Source organism: Equus przewalskii, chromosome 2 (assembly GCF_037783145.1).
Source record: "Equus przewalskii isolate Varuska chromosome 2, EquPr2, whole genome shotgun sequence".
Classification (NCBI taxonomy): domain Eukaryota; kingdom Metazoa; phylum Chordata; class Mammalia; order Perissodactyla; family Equidae; genus Equus; species Equus przewalskii.
The window spans coordinates 34,221,872-34,243,762 of NC_091832.1; the positions used below are offsets into that span (position 1 = coordinate 34,221,872).

General features: G+C 51.7%; 1 protein-coding gene across 5 annotated transcripts in view; it reads left to right on the top strand.

Moving 5' to 3' along the window:
• TMCO4 (transmembrane and coiled-coil domains 4) overlaps positions 1-21,891 on the top strand; it is a 91,648-nt gene that overhangs the window by 22,310 nt on the left and 47,447 nt on the right. For all 5 annotated transcript variants that reach the window (XM_070600781.1, XM_070600790.1, XM_070600792.1 and 2 more), the window contains exons 6-9: positions 11,650-11,782; positions 19,105-19,202; positions 19,456-19,599; positions 20,314-20,433. In XM_070600781.1, coding sequence (XP_070456882.1) covers positions 11,650-11,782; positions 19,105-19,202; positions 19,456-19,599; positions 20,314-20,433 — 495 coding nt within the window. The remainder of the gene's footprint in view (positions 1-11,649; positions 11,783-19,104; positions 19,203-19,455; positions 19,600-20,313; positions 20,434-21,891) is intronic.

The following is a 21,891-nucleotide window of genomic DNA, read 5'->3' on the forward strand; positions in this document are numbered from 1 at the left end:
GCCCTTTTTTTCTTTTCCCCAAAGCCCCAAGCATGGTTGTATGTCCTAGTTGTAAGTCCTTCTGGTTCTTCTATGTGAACCGCCACAGCGTGGCAGCTGACAGATACTTGGTGTGTTTCCACCACCGGGAAGCGAACCCGAGCTGCCAAAGCAGAGAACGTGGAATTTCAACCACCAGTCCATCAGGACTGGCTCCTTACTGTCCCGTTTTATAGATGAAGAAGTTGGCTCAGAGAGGTTAAGCAATTTACCTGAGGTTGCTCAGTAAGTGGCAGTGAGGGATGCTACCTACCTACATTCATTTCCTAGGGCTGTCGGAACAAACTACCCCACACTGATTGTCTTAAAGCCACAGAAACTTATTCTCTCACAGTTCTGGAAGCCAGAAGTCTGAAAGCAAAGCATCAGCAGGGTGTCACTCCCTCTGAAGGCTACAGGAGATGATCCTTGTGCCTCTTTTAGCTTCTGATGGCTCCAGGCACTTAGTGGCTTGTGAGCGCGTCACTCCAATCTCTGCCTCCGCCTTCCCTGACCTCCTCCTCTCCTCCCTTTCCTCTCCTCTGCGTAGATCTACAAGGACTTGATACAGAGTGATCTCAGCTGGAGATCTTTAACCAATTATATCGACAAAGACCCTTTTTCCAAACAAGGTCATATGCATAGGTTCCAGGATGTGGCTGTATTTTGAGGGGTCACCATTCAACCCACTTCACACCTCAGGGTGTTCTCCATTAAATCACTACAGGGCTGCCTCACGATCGATCGCCTCCCTGCCCTTAGCTCCCCGTCAGCTTCCCACCACCTCCTCTCTGCCTGGGGGCCCCTGTTACCATGCGTGTGGCTTCTGTTTCCTGAGCTGGTGAGAGGTTTTAGCAGGAAGCCCTCCGATGTTTATTCTGGTGGCAGGCCGGGAGAAGGACACAGAATTGGAAATGAAATCCCAGCAACCTCCCGACCATGGAATGGGGAAAGTTTCACCAACTCCCCGCTGGAACCTGGCCCATGGGGGTGGGGGGTGGAGGGAGGACAGAATTTCGAGAGCAGGAACAGCCTGTGCAGGAGCACAGGCAGGAAGGGGTGCTCAGAGGAAGGTCAGTGGGGCAGGGGCCCACGGGCAGGGCTTTGGGCCACCCTGGCGGCCGTGGTGGGCTGAGCTGGGGAGGGGAGCAGGATGGATTTCGGCTGGGCGGACTTAAGGAGGCATCCCCATTGGCCAGGTGTGAGGAGACGCAGGCCTCAGTGAGGGCCTCAGGGGTTCTGGGGGCGAGGGGCGGACCCAGGACTCATTCTGAGAAGAGACAGCAGAACTGCTCCCAGACCAGGTCGGGAGGATGTGGGAGAGAAAACGATCAGAAGTGACGTCTCAGCTCTGGAATTCTGGTTGTGATGCCAGCTGCCAGGGTGTCGGGATCCCGGCTCGGGAATCCTGGCACTTGTCTTCAGAGACCTAAATATAGGGAGCTGGGACTTCCTCCAGCCCACACCACAGGCCATAGGAACCGTTTTCTCATGCTCGCCTGCTAACAAAGCTTGGTTCAGGACGGTCACCATCTGCAAGGGGCTTCTTGTTAGGAGAAGAATATATTTTCCTTGTTATTAAAAAAACAAAAGGACCCATAAACCCTTGCTACTCACGGGCGGTCCATGGACCAGCAGCACCCGCGTGGGGAGCTTTGTTAGAAATGCGGAGCCTCAGGTTAGAACGCTGACGTCCTGAGTCAGGCTCCGCGGGTTCTCAAGGTCCTGTCGGTTCCCGTGGACTTTACGGTCTGCGAAGCGCAGCTCCCAGGCTCAAAGCCCAGGGTGTATTTTTGGCCCTACTCCATCCAAACAGAGGATTTTAACTCCACATCTCAGAGCTGAGTGGGGCCTCAGGGCCCAGCCCCTGCCTTCCGGGGTGGCGTTAAGTCAATACTTCTGTTTCCCCCATGGGGCTGTGGCTTGCCCCGAGGAAGTGGTGGGCTTGGTCTGAGAACGCTCAGTTGTATCACTTTGTTTTTTAAACAGAAGTAAGGGAAGGATCATAATTCCTGGTCCTCCTGGGTGCCCGTGGGGAAGGGGTTCGGTTTGCACGGAGGTCTGGGGCTCTGGTGGCCCGGGAGCAGAGCAGCACCTCAGCACAGAGACTCTCGTGTTATTATCATCGTAACGACAAAGCCACCAGTTGTTGAGCGTGCACTGTGCGCACGGCCTGCTGCTAAGGGCTGTGCAGGCCTTGAGCCCCCTCGGCCCCCTGAGGGCTGGTTGAGGCTGTTGCTCCCATTTCACGGACCTCAGACTCACACGGTCAAGGTCATCTGGGATGAGCTTCTCATTTTCCCAGGTGGAAAGATTGAGGCCCAGAGAGGGAAAGTGGCTTTCCTGGAGGCACACAGTGCCAGAGGCAGACTGGGAGTCAGAACCAGGTCTCCGGGCCCCACCTCCCCCGGGCCAGTACTTTATCCCACTGCCTCATCACTGGGTCAAAGGAGAAGCTGCCCCAGTGCCCCTGTGTCTGCCTCACCTTCTCCCTTTCCTCACCCAGAGAGTCCTGTTTGTCCTGTCCCTCTTGCTGTCCGCAGCTGCAAACCACAAATCCTCCTGAGCACCTGTGAGCCCCTAGGACACCTTAACTTACCCTGTTTGCTGGGCGTGACCTTGGCCCTGCTCTTGCAGAATAATTGGAGTGGGTTTAAAATCGCCTGTCTCACATCATTGCCTGGTACTTCACGCCCTCCCAGGGGCGTTCTCATAGCAGCATCTAAACCAGCGTTGCCTTTTAAATTTCTATCGAGAATAACCAGCGCTCATTAAGCACCTGTTAACGCTGGTCACTGCACCTGGCCCCAGTCAAACATCATCTCATTTCATCCTCACGGCTGTCCTGTAATGTAGGCACTCCCACTTCACAGATGAGCAAACTGAGGTTAGAGGGGTGAAGTCATGGGCCTAAGTTGCTAGGTGGCAGAGCTGGACATTCTGAAACAAATGCTGCTAACGAAACCTTAGCAGATTTTACCCACAAGGGTGGGGAATATAGAGGCACCCACAGAGGAATGTGATAATACCTCAGATCTAAATATTACCAGACTCTGAGAACATCGGGGGGTACCTTTGGTTTCTCTGATAGCCCCATCAAGTACTGGCAGCTGGGAACAGGAGCGGCTTTAGTGGCACACTGGGACCCCAATGGGAGCAGGTGCTAGGTCAGGAGTAGCTGGACCCTCAAATCATCCAGACCACCCTCGATGGGAAACTGAGGCCCAGACTTGGGAGTGGCTTGCTGACAGTTGTCTTGTCCAACTCTTTATCCATGTTAATGAAGAAGCAGGGACCAAGAACTGGGAGCATTTGGGGGTCAGCCTGCCAGGTTGTTAAAATTCAAGTTCTACCTTGGCAAGTTACTGAATGTCTCTGTGCCTCAGTTTCCTCTGGTGTCAAACGGGAATAACAGTGTTCTTTACCTTATAGGGTGCTGGTGAGGATTAAGTGAGATAACCCATGTAAGCTGCTCAGCACAGAGCTGGCACGCAGGAAGCAGGCTGCGAGTACCGCCGAGGTGGTGGTGGTGGGTGGTAAGATGGGAAAGCCCTGGGAATCAGGAAACCTGGATTCTCGTCCTGCCTCTGAGACCCTCTTGTTGTGTGACCTTGAAACTGACTTTGGTTCTAAGAACACAGGCAAGGATCTTGTAAGGAGAACATCGGTGTCGTAGTTGGGCCAGTTGTTCAAGTCCTTCCCCGCAAGCTCCATAAGAGTAGGGCCCTTGTCCTGGCCTGTTCATCATCATATCCCACTATCTACAGCACTGATAGACACATGAGGGGCATTTAGTGTTTGTTGGTAGATGAATGGGTGGATGAAGGGATGGAGGGAGGGAGTGAGGGATGAGTGGATGGATGGAAGGATGCATGAAGGGATGGAGGGAGGGAGTGACAGATGGGTGGATGGATGGAGGGATGGAGGGAGGGAGTGACAGATGGGTGGATGGATGGAGGGATGGAGGGAGGGAGTGACAGATGGGTGGATGGATGGAGGGATGGATGAAGGGATGGAGGGAGGGAGTGACAGATGGGTGGATGGATGGAGGGATGGAGGGAGGGAGTGACAGATGGAGGGATGGATGGAGGGATGGAGGGAGGGAGTGACAGATGGGTGGATGGATGGAGGGATGGAGGGAGGGAGTGACAGATGGAGGGATGGATGGAGGGATGGAGGGAGGGAGTGACAGATGGGTGGATGGATGGAGGGATGGAGGGAGGGAGTGACAGATGGGTGGATGGATGGAGGGATGGAGGGAGGGAGTGACAGATGGGTGGATGGATGGAGGGATGGAGGGAGGGAGTGACAGATGGGTGGATGGATGGAGGGATGGAGGGAGGGAGTGACAGATGGGTGGATGGATGGAGGGATGGAGGGAGGGAGTGACAGATGGGTGGATGGATGGAGGGATGGAGGGAGGGAGTGACAGATGGAGGGATGGATGGAGGGATGGAGGGAGGGAGTGACAGATGGGTGGATGGATGGAGGGATGGAGGGAGGGAGTGACAGATGGGTGGATGGATGGAGGGATGGAGGGAGGGAGTGACAGATGGGTGGATGGATGGAGGGATGGAGGGAGGGATGGAGGGAGGGAGTGAGGGATGGGTGGATGGAGGGGTGGGTGAATGGCTAGAAGGATGGATAGATGCACAGATGAAAGGATGAATGGATAGGAGGGTGGATGGGTGGGCTTTCTTTAGAGGATGAGCTTGCATGCGGAGCAGGGTGGTGTGTCTGAACTTGAGGGTTAAGGCATCTTCCTTCACACAGTGGAGGAGGAGGCCCCTGTGCTGCTGGATTTCTCTCTGGGTGTAGGGCAGGGTGATTAGTCATGAAATGAGCCCAGCACTCAGCATGAAAAGCTGCATTTCTCAGAACCTCCTGGGAGGTTGACCTTTACTGACAGTATTGGGATCTTAGTCACAAAATGATGCCATCCTGGCAGCTGGGCGGAATTTTTTTTTGTGCTAATAATTCTCTTCTCCTCATCCAGGAACAACCCACAGAGCATTTTACCCACACAACTGAAAAAACGAAGTCTTCTATATGTTGAAGGCTAAACCAAATCTGAGCCGGTAACCCTAAGCCAGGGTTCCTTGCCCTTGGCATTGTTGACGTTTGCGACTGGATCATTCTTTGTTGTGGGGCCGTCCCGGGCATTCTAGGGTGTGTAGCACCATCTCTGGCCTCTGTTCGCTAGATGCCAGAAGCATTTCCTGAGTTGTGACAGCCAAAAATGTCTCCATACGTTGCCAAATGTCCTCTGTGGGGCAGAGACGTCCCTGGTGGAGAACGGCTGCTCTGGGACCCCAAATTTGGCCATCTCTGGTGGAGCGGGTTTATGTGTGTGTTTGGTACAGAGAATAAGTTATTCTAGTTGGTCTTCTTAGCCCTTTCCATAGATTGTGAATTATTGCATAGTCTGTAATCCTCAGACCAATGGCAAGCGTGGGTACTGTTGTCCCCACTCACAGTGGAGGAAATTAGGCTCAGGAGGTTGAGTAAATAACCCAGGGTCACATTTCAAAGTTTCAAACTTCCATTTAAGGCAAAATGAGTCTGTGGTGCCCAGGAAACTTAAACTGAGTCATAAATTTTGCCCTCTGTACCCTCAATCCAAAGAGAGCGTCAACTCTGGGCCCTGGAACCCGAAGAGATGCACACATGAGACCTAACAGTCTTCACCGTAGGCAGACCTGGCTCTGCCTTCTGGCCTGGTCTTTATTACTGAATTGAAACCCTGCCTCCCCAGTGGATCAGAAAGCTGTGAGATGTTGGTCTTTGGTCGTGGTGAAATTGCAAACGTCGTCCGGTGGAATGTCTCCCACTGCCCAGCAGAGGGCCTGGCACGCACAGCGGGTGCTCAATTCTCACTTGCTGAATGGATGAACCCTGGTTGCTGGGTTCTCTGTCAGCATCCTCGAGATTTGTACAGACTCCTGAGCCCCACGCCAGACCTCCTGCCTGCGGGGCCGGGGAATCTGAATTTTCACCAGCTCCCCTGTGACCTCCCATTGGAGGAGTCATCTTCCTCTCAAGGCCCCACGTCACCACATCTGGATTCAAGTGCACAGAGACTGGCAGCCTCCTGTCTCCCGAGGTCACTGAGAGATGGTGGCACAGAGGCTGCTGCGGGGCTGTTTCAAGTCCATTTGACCTTGGACTTTTGAAGAGCCCTTCCTGTGTGAGGGAACTGGCACCCTGAGGCTGACCCTCAGACCCCTGGGCTGGAAGGGACCTCAGGAGACAGCTCCTCTGGCTTGGTCCTTCGGGTGGGTTTCCAAGCCCTGGCCCAGGCACTGACCTGAGACCTGGACAGCCCTCAGGAACAGCAGGGGATGTCGCGATCCCACTGCTGAGCAGGCGGGGGCAGGTCAAGGCCTGACCAGATGCACGGGGAGGTCAGGAGGAAGGAGCAGAAACTGAAAGCGATGGGCGGGCTCGGAGACGTGTGGAAGACAGTGCCTGCCATCTCATAGCCGCGGTTCCCAGGTCCTGGGTGGGACCAGGCACGGCCTCTGCAGCCAGACTGTCCTCTTCACTGCCCACCAGCTGGGTGACCCTGGGAACGTGACCTAAGCTCTCTGCCCCTCAGTTTCCTCTCTGATTCAACGGAGATACTCACAGTACCTGCCTCCTCGGTGGGTGTGAGGACTCAGTAAGTCAGTCCATGTGGAGGGTACACCGAGTGGAGTTTAGAGTGAGCAGTGGGCAGATGAAGCTTCCAGAATTAACGTGATTATCGATTATAGGGTGTTTCTGCCGGAGGAGGATACAGATCTCATCCAGCATAATCATCCTCCCTTATCCTGGACCTCTCCCAACAGAGATCCTTTCATTCATTCATTCATTCACTCACTCACTCATTCCTACAGATTCCCTTCTTGGTTCACAGAAAGATCATTACACAGCTGCTTTGTTTTAGGCACAGGCCTGGGTGCTCAGGATGCGCAGTTAACCTGGAACTTCTGGTCTACGGGGCAGATACAATAAACAAGTAGGCAAATTTAAAAATCAAGTTTTAAATGAGGACAAGAAGAAAATACGTCATGGGAAAGGAACAGAAAGCGGTGGAGTGGGGTCAGGGAGGGCGTCTCTGAGGAGGTGGCCCTTGAGGAAGGAACTGAGTGATGAGCAGATCAGGAGAGAGTATTCCAGGTGTTGTCAGGACTGACATTTAAGTGTGACTCCTCACTGTAGGAGAGTACCCCACGCAGAGGAGAAGAGAGGCTTTATCCAGTAAGCCTACTCTCTCCCTGTCCCCTGGGGAGCAGGACTCAGAGGGGACTGGAAACAGAGTAGGGCTGGGCTGGACAAGGGACGCAGGACAGGGTGTGTTGTGCTGGTTGGTGTGGGTGAGCGCTTCGGAGAATGCTGGCAGACAAGGGAGAGCTTCGTTAGTTAAAGAGCCAACATCTTAGTTGCCAGGCATCATCCTGAGCACTGAGACACAATAAGGAACGAAAGAAAGCTTCCTGCTCCGGTGGACTGACATTCTGGCGGGGAAAGCCAGACAGTTAACTACCCACAGATGTTGCAGTGGTAGGAACAGAGTGACTGGGGGTGTGCTGCTCTGCTTTAGAGGCTGATGGCTTCTCTAAGGAGGTGATATTTGAAATCTGACCAATGAGAAGGGACCAGCCAGGCAGAGCTCTAGGGGAGGAGCTTTCTAGTTAGAACAGCAAGCGCAAAGGCCCTGGGGTAGGAATGAGCTTGGCTTCTTGGCAGGATAGATACTCCTGCATGAAACAGGGACTGGTAGAAAGTGAGGTGGAAGAAGGTGGCAGGATGGGGCCAGATAACCTGCAGCCTCGCAAACAGTGGGAAGAAATGTGAATTTTATTCTAAGTGCATTGAGGAGCCGTTGGAGAGTTTTAAGTTTGGGGAGAGAACATGGTCAGATTTGATTTATCCTTCCGGCTGCTGTGTGGCAAATAGTGTGCAGGGACAAGAGTGAAAGATGAGACCCAATGAGACGGCTGGCAGTTGAAGAGCGATGGCGGTCACGGTGGCAGTGGCAGGTGATGGCAGTGGAGAGGGAGTGCAGTGGTCAGACTCAGGATATATTTTGGAGGCGCAGCCGTCAGCATTAGCTGGTAGATTGGATGTTGGGGGTGGGGAAATGAGAAGAATCAAGAACAGTGCCAAGGGTTTTGGCCTGAGCCCCAAGAAAGGATAGATAAGCCCTTGAGGAGGGAGTTGCCAACTGGCAAGTTGGCGGTAGAGCCAAGACCAGAGAACCCCAGTGTCCCGGGCAGCCTGGGACTCCTGCCCTTCCTTCATCACCCACCACCTTGAAATGACCCTCATACGGGGCAATGTCCCAGAGCCCCGTGCCTGGCTACCTTGGGACCGTAATCACCTGTGCACTTGGCAGCCTGTATTCCAGGAGCTGAATCACTGCGGCCTTGACCAGTGGAGTATGATTATGATTGCCACCAATTAATCACCGTCACCAAGGCTTGGTTAGTTTCCACAGCTCGATTATCACCCAGGTGCGATAGTCTGTGACCCTGTAAGGGAGTAGGGAGCTCCTCTGTTGGTGGAGCTTTAGCTGACCTCGTAACCCCAAGACACGACTCGGGGTTGTCTGCTCCCTGGCACGTAGACGGCTGGTTCCCCTTCTAGGGCAGCGGTCAAGGGCAGCTGGGCGAATGCTGCCGGACAGCGACCCGCTCTGAGGACCCTGGTTCAAGGAAGGGACTGGTTTATTTTGTAGAAGCTGAAACCTCAAACTTCAGGATTTGGGGAGCTGTGTCGTGTTGAAGCCTAGCCAGTGCTACTTTAGTATCCTCTTATTGCCCAGCAGTGCAGACACCCGTCAGAGGAGTCCAATTCTGCCACAGTCATAAGGGCCCATCCTAGACCGAGAGTCTCTCCTGCATTATTTAATTGAATCCTCAAAACTTTGTGAGGTGAGTCTTGCTGTTTCTGTTTCCACGTGAGCAAGGATGAGCTGTTTGCCCAAGGTTGGACGCACAAATAGAATTCCTACCCAGTGTATCCAGTCGTTAACTGAACATTTATTCTTTGTGCCAGGCATTATTCTAAGGACTGGCGAGACAGCAATGAAAAGAGACTAGCCTTATAAAGTTTATATTTCAGGGGGAGAGACAAACAAAAAAATCAGATAGGATATCGGAGAGTGGTGGGCCCTGTGAGGAACCAAATGCAGGGGGAAGGGTGGAGGGCACCAGGGAAGGAGTGGACAGGACAGCCTTTCTGGGCAGGGGGCGTGTGAGCAGAGACTGCATGAGGAGGAGCCCCACATGAAGATTGGGGCAATGAGCCTTCCAGGAAGTGGAAACAGCAACTGCAAAGTTTCTGTAGCTGGAACCTTCTAGAACTTTCTAGCAGGAGAGGTCATGGAGTTGGTCAGGAGCCTTGTAGGTCATAGTAGAGTTTGGATTTGGTTCTAATCGTGACAGATTTCAGGTCTACACTATCACCAAGGAAGCAGAACAGCAAAGTGCAAAGGCTCTGTAGCTGGAACCTTCTAGAAGCTTCTAGAAGGGGAGGTCATGCAGTTGGCCTGGGGCTTTGTAGGTCATAGTAGGGTTTGGATTTGGTTCTAATCATGACAGATTTCAGGTCTACATTATCGCCAAGAAAAGAAGAGAGTAAAGTGTCAGGAGCCCTGACTGGAGTCCCATCTCCAGATGTGAGACATTTCTGGGGTTGGGGAGGAACCGAGGAGGGAGAGTTAGAGTCTGGAGGGAGGGAGACCTGGGAGGAGAATCAGCAATGACAGCAGTTCTGTTCCTCCCGCTCCAGGGCTTCAGACCCGTGGTTCTCAATGCTCACTGTGCACGTTCAGAGACAATCCCATCCCAGACCCACTGAACCAGAATCTCTGAAGGGGTGGCGCTCGCTGGGTCAGAGTAACACCCCTCTTGTCCTCCCCAGAGTTTGGAACCGGCTGGGACATTTCGAAGCAGGGAGGCAGAGGGAGCTCCAGTGTCAGCTGATGACTGGAGGATGTGGCCGCAGTTTGGCGGGTGGAGTGTGCCAAGGTGCCCCACCCCGAGGGAACTGGCTGCCCGCTAAGCTCACCACGTGGAGGAGCAGCCAGGCAGGCGGGTCCTGGAGAGAACAGAGAATACCAGACAGGTCCCAGTCAGATAAGGCGCCCTCCTGGCAGGGGATGGGAAGAAGTGACATGGATGCGGTAGCGTGTTTGTAGATAAACTCGAATAGTCTCGAAGACATTGGCTGTGAGGGAAAGGGAGGGGAAGACGGTGGGGATTCTGGGTCTCTGGGTGTTGTTGTGTTCCGAGGTGGGGCACCCAAGTGGGTCCTTTATGCCACACAGGGGCCCACTGTCTGGCAAATGGGCTGGGGTTTATCAGCTTAGGTTGGTCATGGACTCAGTCTTGGTAGAAGAGGGGCATCTTGGGTGGGATCCGCCCATTGGTGTGCTACCTGAAGACAGAAGTCCCTCCAACAGGGCCGGTTTCATTTGCCCCCTTCCAGATGCCCCATTCCGTACTAACCGGGTATTACCCCATTCTTACAGGCTTTTGGGCTATGTAAATAGAGCTTGGACAGACCGCCTTAGGTTGAATTTGGATAGATTAATTTTTCTAATTATAAAATTAACCCAAATTCATTATGGATAATTTTGAAAAGGCAAAAAAAATCACATTTGACGTATTACTTTTTTCTTTTTTCCCATGCAGAGTTTTTTTTCTCCCTTACTTGGGAACCTATGGCATATTATCAAGAAAATCTTCTATCTATTGTTAAAATTTGTTCCATTGCATAGGGATTTTTTTTCAGATATTACCAACTTTTCTTAGGACTCTCTTTATGACTTATTTTCTACTGGGTGGATGTGCTGTAGTTTACTTAATTAATCCCCTGGTGCTAGAAACCTCCAGATTATTTCCATTTTCATGTTATAAATGCAGCAGGAGAGCCTTTATTTACTAAGTATTTTCTACATTTAGGATTGTTTTCTTAAGAATTCCAGAAATGGAATTCCTGGGCCGAAGGGGAGGCACATCTTTTTCCCATTTTTTTTTTATTGTGGTAAAATACAGATAACATAAAATTTAGCGTCTTGCCCCTCTTTAAGGCTACGGTTCAGTGGCATTAAGTAGATTTGCATTGTTGTTGTGCAGCCATCGCCACAAGCCATCTCCGGAACTCTTCCCATCTTGCAAAACTGAAACTGCCCCATTAAACACTGACTCCCGCTGCCCCCCGCCCCGTAGCCCCTGGTAACCACCGTTCTCCTTTCTGTCTCCGTGCTTGGGGGGATGCACATTTTCTTATGTTTCTGGTGCGTGTTGTCAGGTTGCCCTTCAGGTGGTTTACGTCAGTGCTCTCTCCCGCCAGGGATGTGTGCGAGCACCCATTTTCATCACCCCTCAGACAGCTTTGGGATTTGAAAAAATGATCTTTGCTGATTTGCCTGGTGAAAAATACCACCTGGCTTCAGCTTAGTATTTTTGATAGTCGCGCCGTATTCCGTCCAGGAAGCTGTGCTGTTGTTTCAGTGCCTGGTTCTCACGGGCTGCGCGTTGAGGATGTTTCCAGGGTTTGGGTTTTAGCAGTTACACTGCTGTTAACATCTCTGCTTAACAGCTAAGCTGATTCTCTGCCTGTCTGTCTCTCTCTTTCGAGGGCACTATGACGCGCGGGCCCGAGTCCTCATTTGCCACATGACCTCTCTCCTCCGAGTGCCCTTGGCAGAGCTGGATCTCCTTGAAGAGACGTTCCTTGAGAGCCTGAAGGAAATCAAAGAGGAGGAATCTGAGTAAGAGAGCCCTGGACCCCAGCCCCGCTGTCAGGAATCGTGCACTTCCACTTGAGCGCACTTTTCAGATAACAGCGTTCCCTCTGCGCTACCCGCCCTCCCCCCCCCCCCCATTGCATGGTGCTGTGAGGTGGAGGGAGCACTAGGACTCTCTGTCCAGTCACTAACTTGCTGTGTGACCTTAACAAGTCAATTACCCTCTCTGGGCCTCTGTCCTCATTTGTAGGAAACGGGAATTGAATGGATGATTGCTAAGGACCGAGCGTCTGTGACTCTAACACCCCGTGGCCCCAACACCTCGCTCCACCTCAGGCTCTTATAACATCTTGTCCACGGGCTGCAGTGGCCTGGGTTCAAATCCCACCTCTGACACCCATCTGCTTTTTGACCTTAGGCAGGTGCCCTCCCCACCAAGCCACAATATTCATGTCTATAAAATGCGAATAAGGATAGAGTCCTCCCAGGGTCATTGTGAAAAACGACCGTGATCGTGTTATAAAGCGCTCGGCCCAGCGCTGATGCGTAGCTCTTGCTCAGTGGGTGTGAGCCCTGCCTTCCCCCACAGGCCCCTGCCCTCCATGTGGTCAGGAGTGTGCAGGGGACGTTATCCTGGTAGCTTGGCCAGAACTAACCTAATGCCCGAGCAGTAAATCCATCCCATCGTAGCCGGATCGCGGGCTCCTTGCACCAGATGCGTCTCCCAGCCTTGGGATTTGTTCAGCCCTGATGGCTTCCTTTGAGCAGCCAGGTTGCACCAGTCCAGCCCAGTTGGGAATTCAGTGCTGAAGCCAAATTCGGGACTGGAGCCGCCCTCCTGCCGGGGTTTGTAGGACAAAGGGAAGGGGCATTTCTTTGAGAAAGGAGGAAACTTGTTCTGTCAAAATAACCTGAAAACAGACTCATTTTGACTCCCAGAGCTGTGTCAATAAAGAAACCCCTGATCCAGGCCGGTTAACATGATCACAGGGTCTGACCACATTCTCTGGACATACTGGGCATTGGTAGTATCGTACGTGCCTTGACACGAAGGAAACTCTTGGTTATTGCCTGGAAATCTTCTGATTGGAAGGACAGATGTTATCCAGAGGATTTGTTCAGCTAATACCAGTGATGCCAGGTCAGGGAATCTGTGAAACAGAAGTTCTAACACGGCTCAGCTCTGCCGCTTACCAGCTGTGTGGTCTTGGGCAAGTTGTTTAACTTCTCTGGGCCTCAGTGTCCTCACCTGCAAAATGAGGATAATCATAGCACCCTGCTTGTAAGGTTCTTGTGTGGCTCAAGTGAATTCCCACGTGTGAAGTGCTTCAAGCCAGCCTCGGACTGAGTAACTAGTTGGTCAATATCATTATTGTAATACTGTTACCATTGCTGCTATAACTGTGTCTGGGCCCTTTCCTCAGAAAAATATTCCACCTGTGTAAATTTTTAATTCTATTTTAGGGACTTTGGAGACCTCTCAGCTTCTACTGATGGTCTCTGGAAGGGTCTGAGACCCAGGGAAAGCATAGCAACTGTTCAGCCAGGAGACCTGGTTCTCGGTTTTGATCCTGCTAAGTCTCTGTGTGGCCCTGGGCACGTCGCTTTCCCTCTCTGGGCACCAGCACCCATTTTTCACCTGTACAAATAGAGGATCGAATTATACGTAGGTTTCTTTTAACTCTAAGCTTAGTTTTGTGTGTCTGCAAGGTGAGCTTATCACTTGGCACCACAAGACGACCATTTGCAGCTGGGGTTCGGGGTGTGCTGTACCAGCTTTCTGTTCTTGGGTCCCCATCTGAGCCCTGAGGCCATTTCCCCACTTGTTTGATGACTTCACTTCTCTGTGCCTCAGTTTCCTTATCTCTAACATGGGGATAATGGTAGTACCTCCATCATAGGGTTATTGAGAGATTACGTACATTAATACATATGCAAAGCTTGGACCCGTGCCTGGCACATAGTAGGTCTAAACGTGAGCTAACACCCTCCTGACGGTCGATACTGGTCGCATCAGAACAACGTCGTCCACATATAACTTTTATTGAGTGCTTACTAGACGCAGGCAGAAGTTGTCGTCTTGTCTGGTGCTCATAACAATGCCCCAAGGGCTTTGCAGAGGAAGAAACAGAAAGTCAGAGGGGTGACGTAACTCGCCCAAAGTACACAGCTGGTCAGTGGCGCCATCCGATTCAACCACCACAGCCAGTCTGAATGTCACTTACTGTATTCCTCAAGGCGTGGTTGGCAAGCCCAGGTTCCTCCTTAATTCTAAACAAAGCACTAAAGATAATTCTTTTATGGGGCTCTCTGAGCTTTTACTAGGAAAGTGGCTCCCAGAGATAAGCTCTCCCTCTCTATCTACTGGAGCAGGTGATTTAAAAAAAGAAGGTGGTGAGGATGATAAGGATAGAGAACACCCTCCGTGGAGATGAGATAGCAGAGAGGGAAGTTTATTCGTGGATCCATGAGATGGGCAGTCTGGGGGCTGGCTCTTCGCTAGGTATCTGTGGCTTCAGCCTGGGATTTGGCCCAAATCTGCATTTTGGCTTCAGCCTCTGTCTTGGAAGGCTGGCATGGAACGCCAACTCAAGGTTTTTTCTGGCATCCGAGAAGATGAGTGTGGCCAGTGACTGTATGATGGCATAGATTGCCACGGTCTCTAACCAGCGGGCACAGTCAGTAATAGGAACAGGGCATCATTTGAATTGAGTGTCGCGCTCTGGAATCTCACTCGCAAATACAGGAAGCGTTGTAGATGTAACTCAGAGCGGGTGTCTCCTCTTGTGCTCTCGATGTTGAAAGTCAATCAGACAACTGGAGTAACTGCAGGAGTCAAGCGCTGTGATAATTAATGATGCCTGGGAAAGCTGTTCATTTGGTGTACAAAGCAGTTATTCAGAACGTTCAAGTACTTAAATAAATAGGGAAATGGACTGGCAGTTCCGATGGACGTTGAGAATGCCGTAGCTAAATAATGTTAGGAAAAATATTCTTTTTGATTCAGCAGATGTTTGTAAACATTTAAATAATAATGCAAAGCGGAATATTAGAGATGAGAGTGTGTCATCCACCTGATCTTTGTAGAAGCGATTTGATATAACGGCATTCAGGCATTTAACTAAAACAGCCATCAAAAACTGCACTTACTCTTCAGTTATTTTATTCCCCTTAGGCTATGAGTTTCTCCCTCCATGGACTCAATTAGAAGCGATGACTGTCCAGTATCAGAGATACGCAGATGTCACTGTAGGAACGGCCTAGAAGCAGATGGTGCTGAGAAATATCAAGGGCACCAACTCAAGAATTTGACTATGTTCTTAATAATAAATCTGTAGTAATCATTAAGATTTTATGACATTTCAGATTTGTCCGAATATCCCGGAAGTTTCATTCTTCATGGTGATCAGCCTATACTCTGGCTAAGTATTTTTTTTAGCCAAAATGTCCACTCCGTGCCCCTCTGGTTTTCATGGATGCGGACAGTGAGTGGGGGAAGAGATCACTGCGGGAAGAGGGTCACGCCCAGTGCTTGTCGGGATGCTTACGTCCTGTTGGAGAAACATCTCTGCGCAGCCTCCGGGTCCAAGTCCAGGGCAAGCTGCTGAGGGTGCGGAGCAGGCACGGCTTCGTCGATGCCCTGAAGGTTTGGCCCTGGGATTCTCAAGCCTGAGATGCAGCAGATGCCTGGAGGAGCTGGTTATGGCAGTTTCCTTACACCCAGGCCCCAAGCTTCTAGCTCAGGAAGCTGTGCCTTGAACAGCTGCCCTGTGAGGATGCTCGTGCAGTTGATGCAAAGCCCACCCTTTGAAAATCGATGATCTAGAATTCTGGACTAATACAGCACAGAAAGTTAGAGGGGCCCAGAGTCTGGGCAGTTAGGTAAGCTTGGGGCTCAGGCAGGCTTCCTGGAGGAGGTGACTCTTGAAGGATGAATACTGTTTAGCTAGACAAAGGGAGGTGAGAAGGTCCTCGGCAGCTGTGGGCCGGCAGGAACACAGGTACTGAGGCTAGGCAGTGTGCCGGCAGGCAGCTCAGTGTTTCTGGAAGGTAAAGTGTAAGTTAGGGAGTGATAAGGCTGTGAAGGAGGCCGGGACGGGTCGCAGAGGGCCTGAGTGTCATGCTGGAGACGTGACACTATCCTCAGGGCAGAGGGAGGGAGGGAGGGAGACAAACAGTCGTGGTTCTACTTTCGTGCTTGACATCAGTCACTACAGTGATACTGTCGTCGTCCTTCCATTTCCAGTTGCTAAGTGAGAAAATTGAGGCTCAGAAAAATTGGGTGACCCGGCAAGATCATGGCACAGCTGGGCTCAAACACCTCTGCTCCAAACTTCCAGACTCCTTCTCAGGCGGTGTTTGTTGAATGAGATGCTGCTGACTCACACAGCCGGCTGCTCGTCCTGTCACGGGTTCCTATCATACGTCCTCAGCAGCGTGAATTTTTCCTCAGGCCTTGAACTCTGCCAGAAGCAACTGTTTCCAGCCTTCCTATTTGCACGGAATGATGCTGGCAATTAGGGGCCAAAGTGTATCTCCGGCCTGTGTTTAGGAGGAAGTTATCGTAATAATGGAAGGAATGATAGTGGCAACAAACGTTGAGCGGTTACTGTACGCCAGTCACTGTGTGTGGCTGATCTCCCTGAGTCAGCACGGTGCCCCTGGAATTAAGTACTATCATCATCCCCACTTGTTGGTGAGGAAACTCAGATGGGACAAGGAATTGGTGCCTAGTCACAAAGTTAGTCAGTGGCTCTATCTGTCAGAATAGGCTACGTTTTGCTGCAGTCACAAATGACGTTCAGCTCTCGATGGCTTACAGCAACAAAGGAGCATTTCTTGTTCATGCTCTATGCCCGTTGCCGCTTGGCTGTGGCTTTGGTCCACACTCTCTTGGTCCTGGGTCCCAGGTTGACAGAGTGACCTCTATCTGGAACCTTGCTGGTCTCAGGGCAGAACAAAAGGAGTCTTATCAGGCCCCTGTACTCACTCTTAAAGCAATTGCCAGAAGTGGCACTCAGCCCTTCCACGTACAGTTCATTGACTAAGGTGGGTCGTGGGAGCACTCAGTTCAGGGCAGGGGTGCATAACCTGTCTGTAGGGAGGACCGGTGTGGGGAGGGATAGCTGAGTGTCCGCTGAATGGTGGCCCACAACCACCACAGCTGAGGCAGGATGTGTGTTGCAGGGGAGGGAGACATTTCCTCTACCCACTCTGGGTCCTTCTGACCGAACAACGAATTAAATTCTCATGAGGCAGAATAACAGGAGAAAGTCAAACAAAGCTTTATAACATGAATACATGGGAGAGGCTCAGGCAAACTGAGCACCTCTCCAAAATGGCAGAAGCTCACCCCTTAAATACCATCCTCAGCTAAAGACAAAGGAGGATGTTGGAGTGGGAGGAGTCAGTTACACGAGATTACAAGAAAAGCACAGTAAAGTAAGGTTACTATGCAAATTTAAGTCCTTGCCTTCTGCGTTGATAAGAGTTTCTAGAGAAAAGGTCATCCCCCTTCTTCCTGGTGCAGAGAGGGAGACACCTTTACAGATGGAGGTTTCCTTTACAAATGTAAATGTCTCTTAACAAAGGGTAAGTAAACTCTAGTTTTCAGAGTTTCTCTCATGTCTGCAGTTTTTAAAAGTAACCAGCCCAAAATAATCCTCATGCCACAGAGACATATCTTGGGGTGGCCAATTCCAGTCCCCCACAGTATAAACATAAATCCTGTGTTTACAGGGTTTGAATTCTGACATCAGAACCCACGCTCTCAGTCACCATTCTGCCTTCCATGTGGCTGGATGCATGCGGCTCAGCCTCGTCCCACACGGCTGATGGCATGAATTCACTCATGGAAAACCAGCACCCACAGTGTGCACAGAGATTTTTATCTTTGGTTTCTGCTTCTCTGTAGCGAAGCAACTGAGAAGTGCTGTGCTGTACACCCAGAGGTGCTTAGGAAGATGCTAGTTGACATGAGCTGGCAGAGAACCAAAAGCATGGCAGGTCCCCAAAGGCCTAACTCAAATCCCATTTCTTTTGATGGCTGGAGGATGGATTATTTCTCACTATCTGGGGCACAGACCTACACCACTCATCAGTGGCCATGCTGTGGCAGCAACCCACATACTAAATAGAGGAAGATTGGCACAGATGTTAGCTCAGGGCAAATCTTCCTCAGCAAAATAAAAAATAAAAATAAAAAAATAAGTTTGTTGATTGAATGCATGACGAAGGAATGAATTTAATCTTTGCAAACCAACAACCTTACAAGGTGGATGTTATTAACCCCATTTTACAAAAGGGGAAACTGAGACTCAGGGAGATACAGTCTCATGATGACAACAGCCACCGTATTAGTCACCACTTGCAGTGTGCCAACCCGTATGCTGAATGCTTGACAGACATTCTCTCCACTGATCCACACTGCCCTCTGGAGGTGGGTACTGTTATCCCTGAACTCTCTGTAACATGGAAACCATCATAAATCTGCTCCCAAGAGAAGATAAACCAAGCGGACTACAAAGCACAGTGGCCGGCGCATAGGAGTCCTCAGTAAATATTAACCATTGCTCTTCTTTCCTCATCACCATCATCTGCTATCACGCCGTACACTGAGTTGTCCAAACTCCAACTTCAGTTCAGAGTTCACGCTCCTAATGGCCACACCGTCCCAGCCTCGGTCTCTCCTCCTGCTCCTAATTGCCCCACAGAGGGCTGCCTGTCCCACGGGAAACCCCAGAGCGCTCACAGCAACCATTCTCAGGATTCACCTGACCCCAATTCACTCCAAATGCTTCCCTTTTGCTACATTTTATAGCTTTTAAATTTCAAGTCTGACCATTCTAGCTCTTTCCCCAACGCCAAGGTCCCCAGTACAGGCTTTTCTCTAACCCATCTTGGAAATGATTATTCTGAAGAAAATTGGTCTCCAAATGTCCCAGCAGGAGGTGGGCTCAGATGGCAGAGTCAGGGCAAGGATAGGAAGGAGGGAGGTGATGGAGTCTCTGATTCTGTTTGGTACTTGTTCTGGGTCCATCTGTTTAAAGATGTTTCTGTGCTTCTTTTGCTATTATTATTATTTTTTTGTCTTTTCATTATTCAAATTGCAACCCTGTTAGGACGGATCGTCGGGTGAGTAGCGCATCCACATACCGGCATTCCCCAGCTGGGTTTTAGAAGTTTTCAGCTTTTTAAAACCATCACTGGGCCCAGGGTGACCTTGGTAGCTTGCTCTGCATGACAGAGTACCCAGCTTTGATCCCAGCTTGGGGGTTGGTGAGGCGGGGTGGTCTCGAGGGGTCCTGGGCACCGCCAGCCCTAAAGACCTACCTTTTCTCCCCCAGAACGGCCGAGGCATCCCGGAAGAAGAGAGAAAACCGGAGGAAGTGGAAGCGCTATCTCCTGATAGGCCTGGCGACCGTCGGAGGCGGAACGGTGATCGGTAAGGCCAGTCCAGATGAGATGAGACGGTGGCACGTGGGCCAGGGCAGTGTGGAGCGAGGGATGACGCCAGGCTGGGAGCCAGAGTGGAGAGCGCAGGGGGAACAGCTGGGAGGCGGCCCCCGGCACGTGGGAGGCGCCCTGTCTGCAGTGTGTTCATTGGCATTGTTAGAAGCATCCTCAGAAGGGAGTGGACAGCTGACGGCCACATCCTCACTCACACTGTTACCCACCATGAGCTGCTTCACTTGCAGGCGTGACCGGGGGTCTCGCTGCCCCTCTTGTTGCTGCCGGAGCCGCAACAATCATTGGCAGCGCCGGAGCAGCGGCTCTGGGCTCCGTGGCCGGCATAGCCGTCATGACCTCGCTGTTTGGGGCAGCTGGAGCTGGCCTGACAGGTAAGGTTCAGAAGGGGTGGTGGGCTGCGAGGGATTTTCAGCCAGGGTAGCCCGGCTCCTGAAGGACATGCCCAGATTCTCACCTGCGACGGCTCTCCAGGAGACAGGAGAACATGGCTCTCTCACTCTGGGTCCCAGCCCCGCCAGAACTGCAGCGCGCAGCTTGGCAAGGGTCGGCGTAGGGCTGAGTGAGAAACTGGACCTGGTATAGACTTCCTGGGAATATCTGATGGGGCCTGCTGGCTGCCTCAGAGACCTGTCACTCACCAGCGTTTACCCATGGGGGACTTCATCCAAATCGTACTGTCAACAGCCCCCCAATCACACAGATTGTTGCTCCACTCCCCAAGGGGGTCCGTCACTCCCCACACTGAGAATCTTGGTCAGTCTGATCCACTTTTACTGAGAGGAGTGTGTTACTCCCCGGAAGTTTGTGGGCAGGAAAAGGGATAGAGAACAAAGGGAGCCAGGACAGAGTGGTGGGTATGAGCCTGGCCTCCGAGTTCCGGCCCCAGCCCTGCCACTCGGGGGCCGGCCGGCCTTTGGAAGCCTCTTCCCTCATCTGTATTGAGTTCAAAGCAAGATGTGTTTGTTCAGAGACAGGGCACACAGTCGGCGCTGACTGTGAGTGTGTGAGCACAGATGGCCGCTCCGAGTGACATTCCCTGGGGCCCCCGGTCACCTCCATTCTCGTTTTTGTCTCTGGGTCTTTAGGATACAAGATGAAGAAGCGTGTTGGGGCCATTGAAGAGTTCACATTTCTGCCTCTGACAGAGGGCAGGCAGCTACACATCACCATCACCATCACGGGATGGCTGGCATCCGGCAAATACCGTAAGGACCAGGGGCGGTGCAGAGGAGGATGCGGAGGGCGGTGGGCATTGGCTGAGCTGGGCCTGCTGCTGTGGGCCAGACCCTGGCCTAGGCTTTTGCCTATGTATGTCTTTTGAGGGTGGGTAAGGGAGCTCTAATTTGCAGAGGAGAAACTGAGGCTCAGAGGGCTGAGGTGACTTCATTCCACATCCATCTACTGACCCATCCATCCATCCACCCACCCATCCATCCACCCACCCATCCACCATCCATCCATCCATCCATCCACCATCCATCCATGCATCCATCCATCCATCCACCCACCCATCCACCATCCATCCATCCATCCATCCACCATCCATCCATTCACCCACCTATCCACCCACCCATTCATCCACCGTCCACCCATCCATCCATCCACCCACCCATCCACCATCCATCCATCCATCCACCATCCATCCATGCATCCATCCATCCATCCACCCACCCATCCACCATCCATCCATCCATCCATCCACCATCCATCCACCCACCCATCCGTCCACCGTCCACCCACCCATCCATCCACCCACCCATCCACCATCCATCCATTCACCCACCTATCCACCCACCCATCCATCCACCATCCACCCACCCATCCATCCTTCACCCACCCATCCATCCACCCATCCACCATCCACCCTCCACCCATCCATCCATCCACCATCCACCCATATATCCATCCATCCATCCATCTATCCATTCATCCATCCATCCATTCGCCATCCACTCACCCATCCATCCATCCATCCATCCATCCATCCATCTACCATCCATCCACCATCCACCCACCCATCCATCCACCCACCATCCACCCATCCATCCATTCACCATCCACCTACCCATCCATCCATTCATCCATCCGTCTACCATCCATCTACCATCCATCCACCATCCACCCATCCATCCATCCACCCATCCATCCACCATCCACCCATCCATCCATCCACCATCTACCCATCCATCCACCCATCCATCCATCTACCTACACATCCATCCATCGATCCACCTATCCATCTATCCATCTACCATCCATCCAACCATCCATCCATCCATCCATCTATCTACCATCCATCCACCATCCACCCACCCATCCATCCATCCACCCACCCACCATCCACCCATCCATCCATTCACCATCCACCTACCCATCCATCCATCCTTCCATCCATCTACCATCCATCCACCATCCACCCATCCATCCATCTACCTACACATCCATCCATCGATCCACCTATCCATCTATCCATCTACCATCCATCCAACCATCCATCCATCCATCCATCCATCCATCTATCTACCATCCATCCACCATCTACCCACCTGTCCACCATCCACCCATCCATCCATCCTTCCATCCATCTACCATCCATCCATCCATCCATTCATCTACCTACACATCCATCCATTGATCCACCTATCCATCCCTTCAGCAGTATT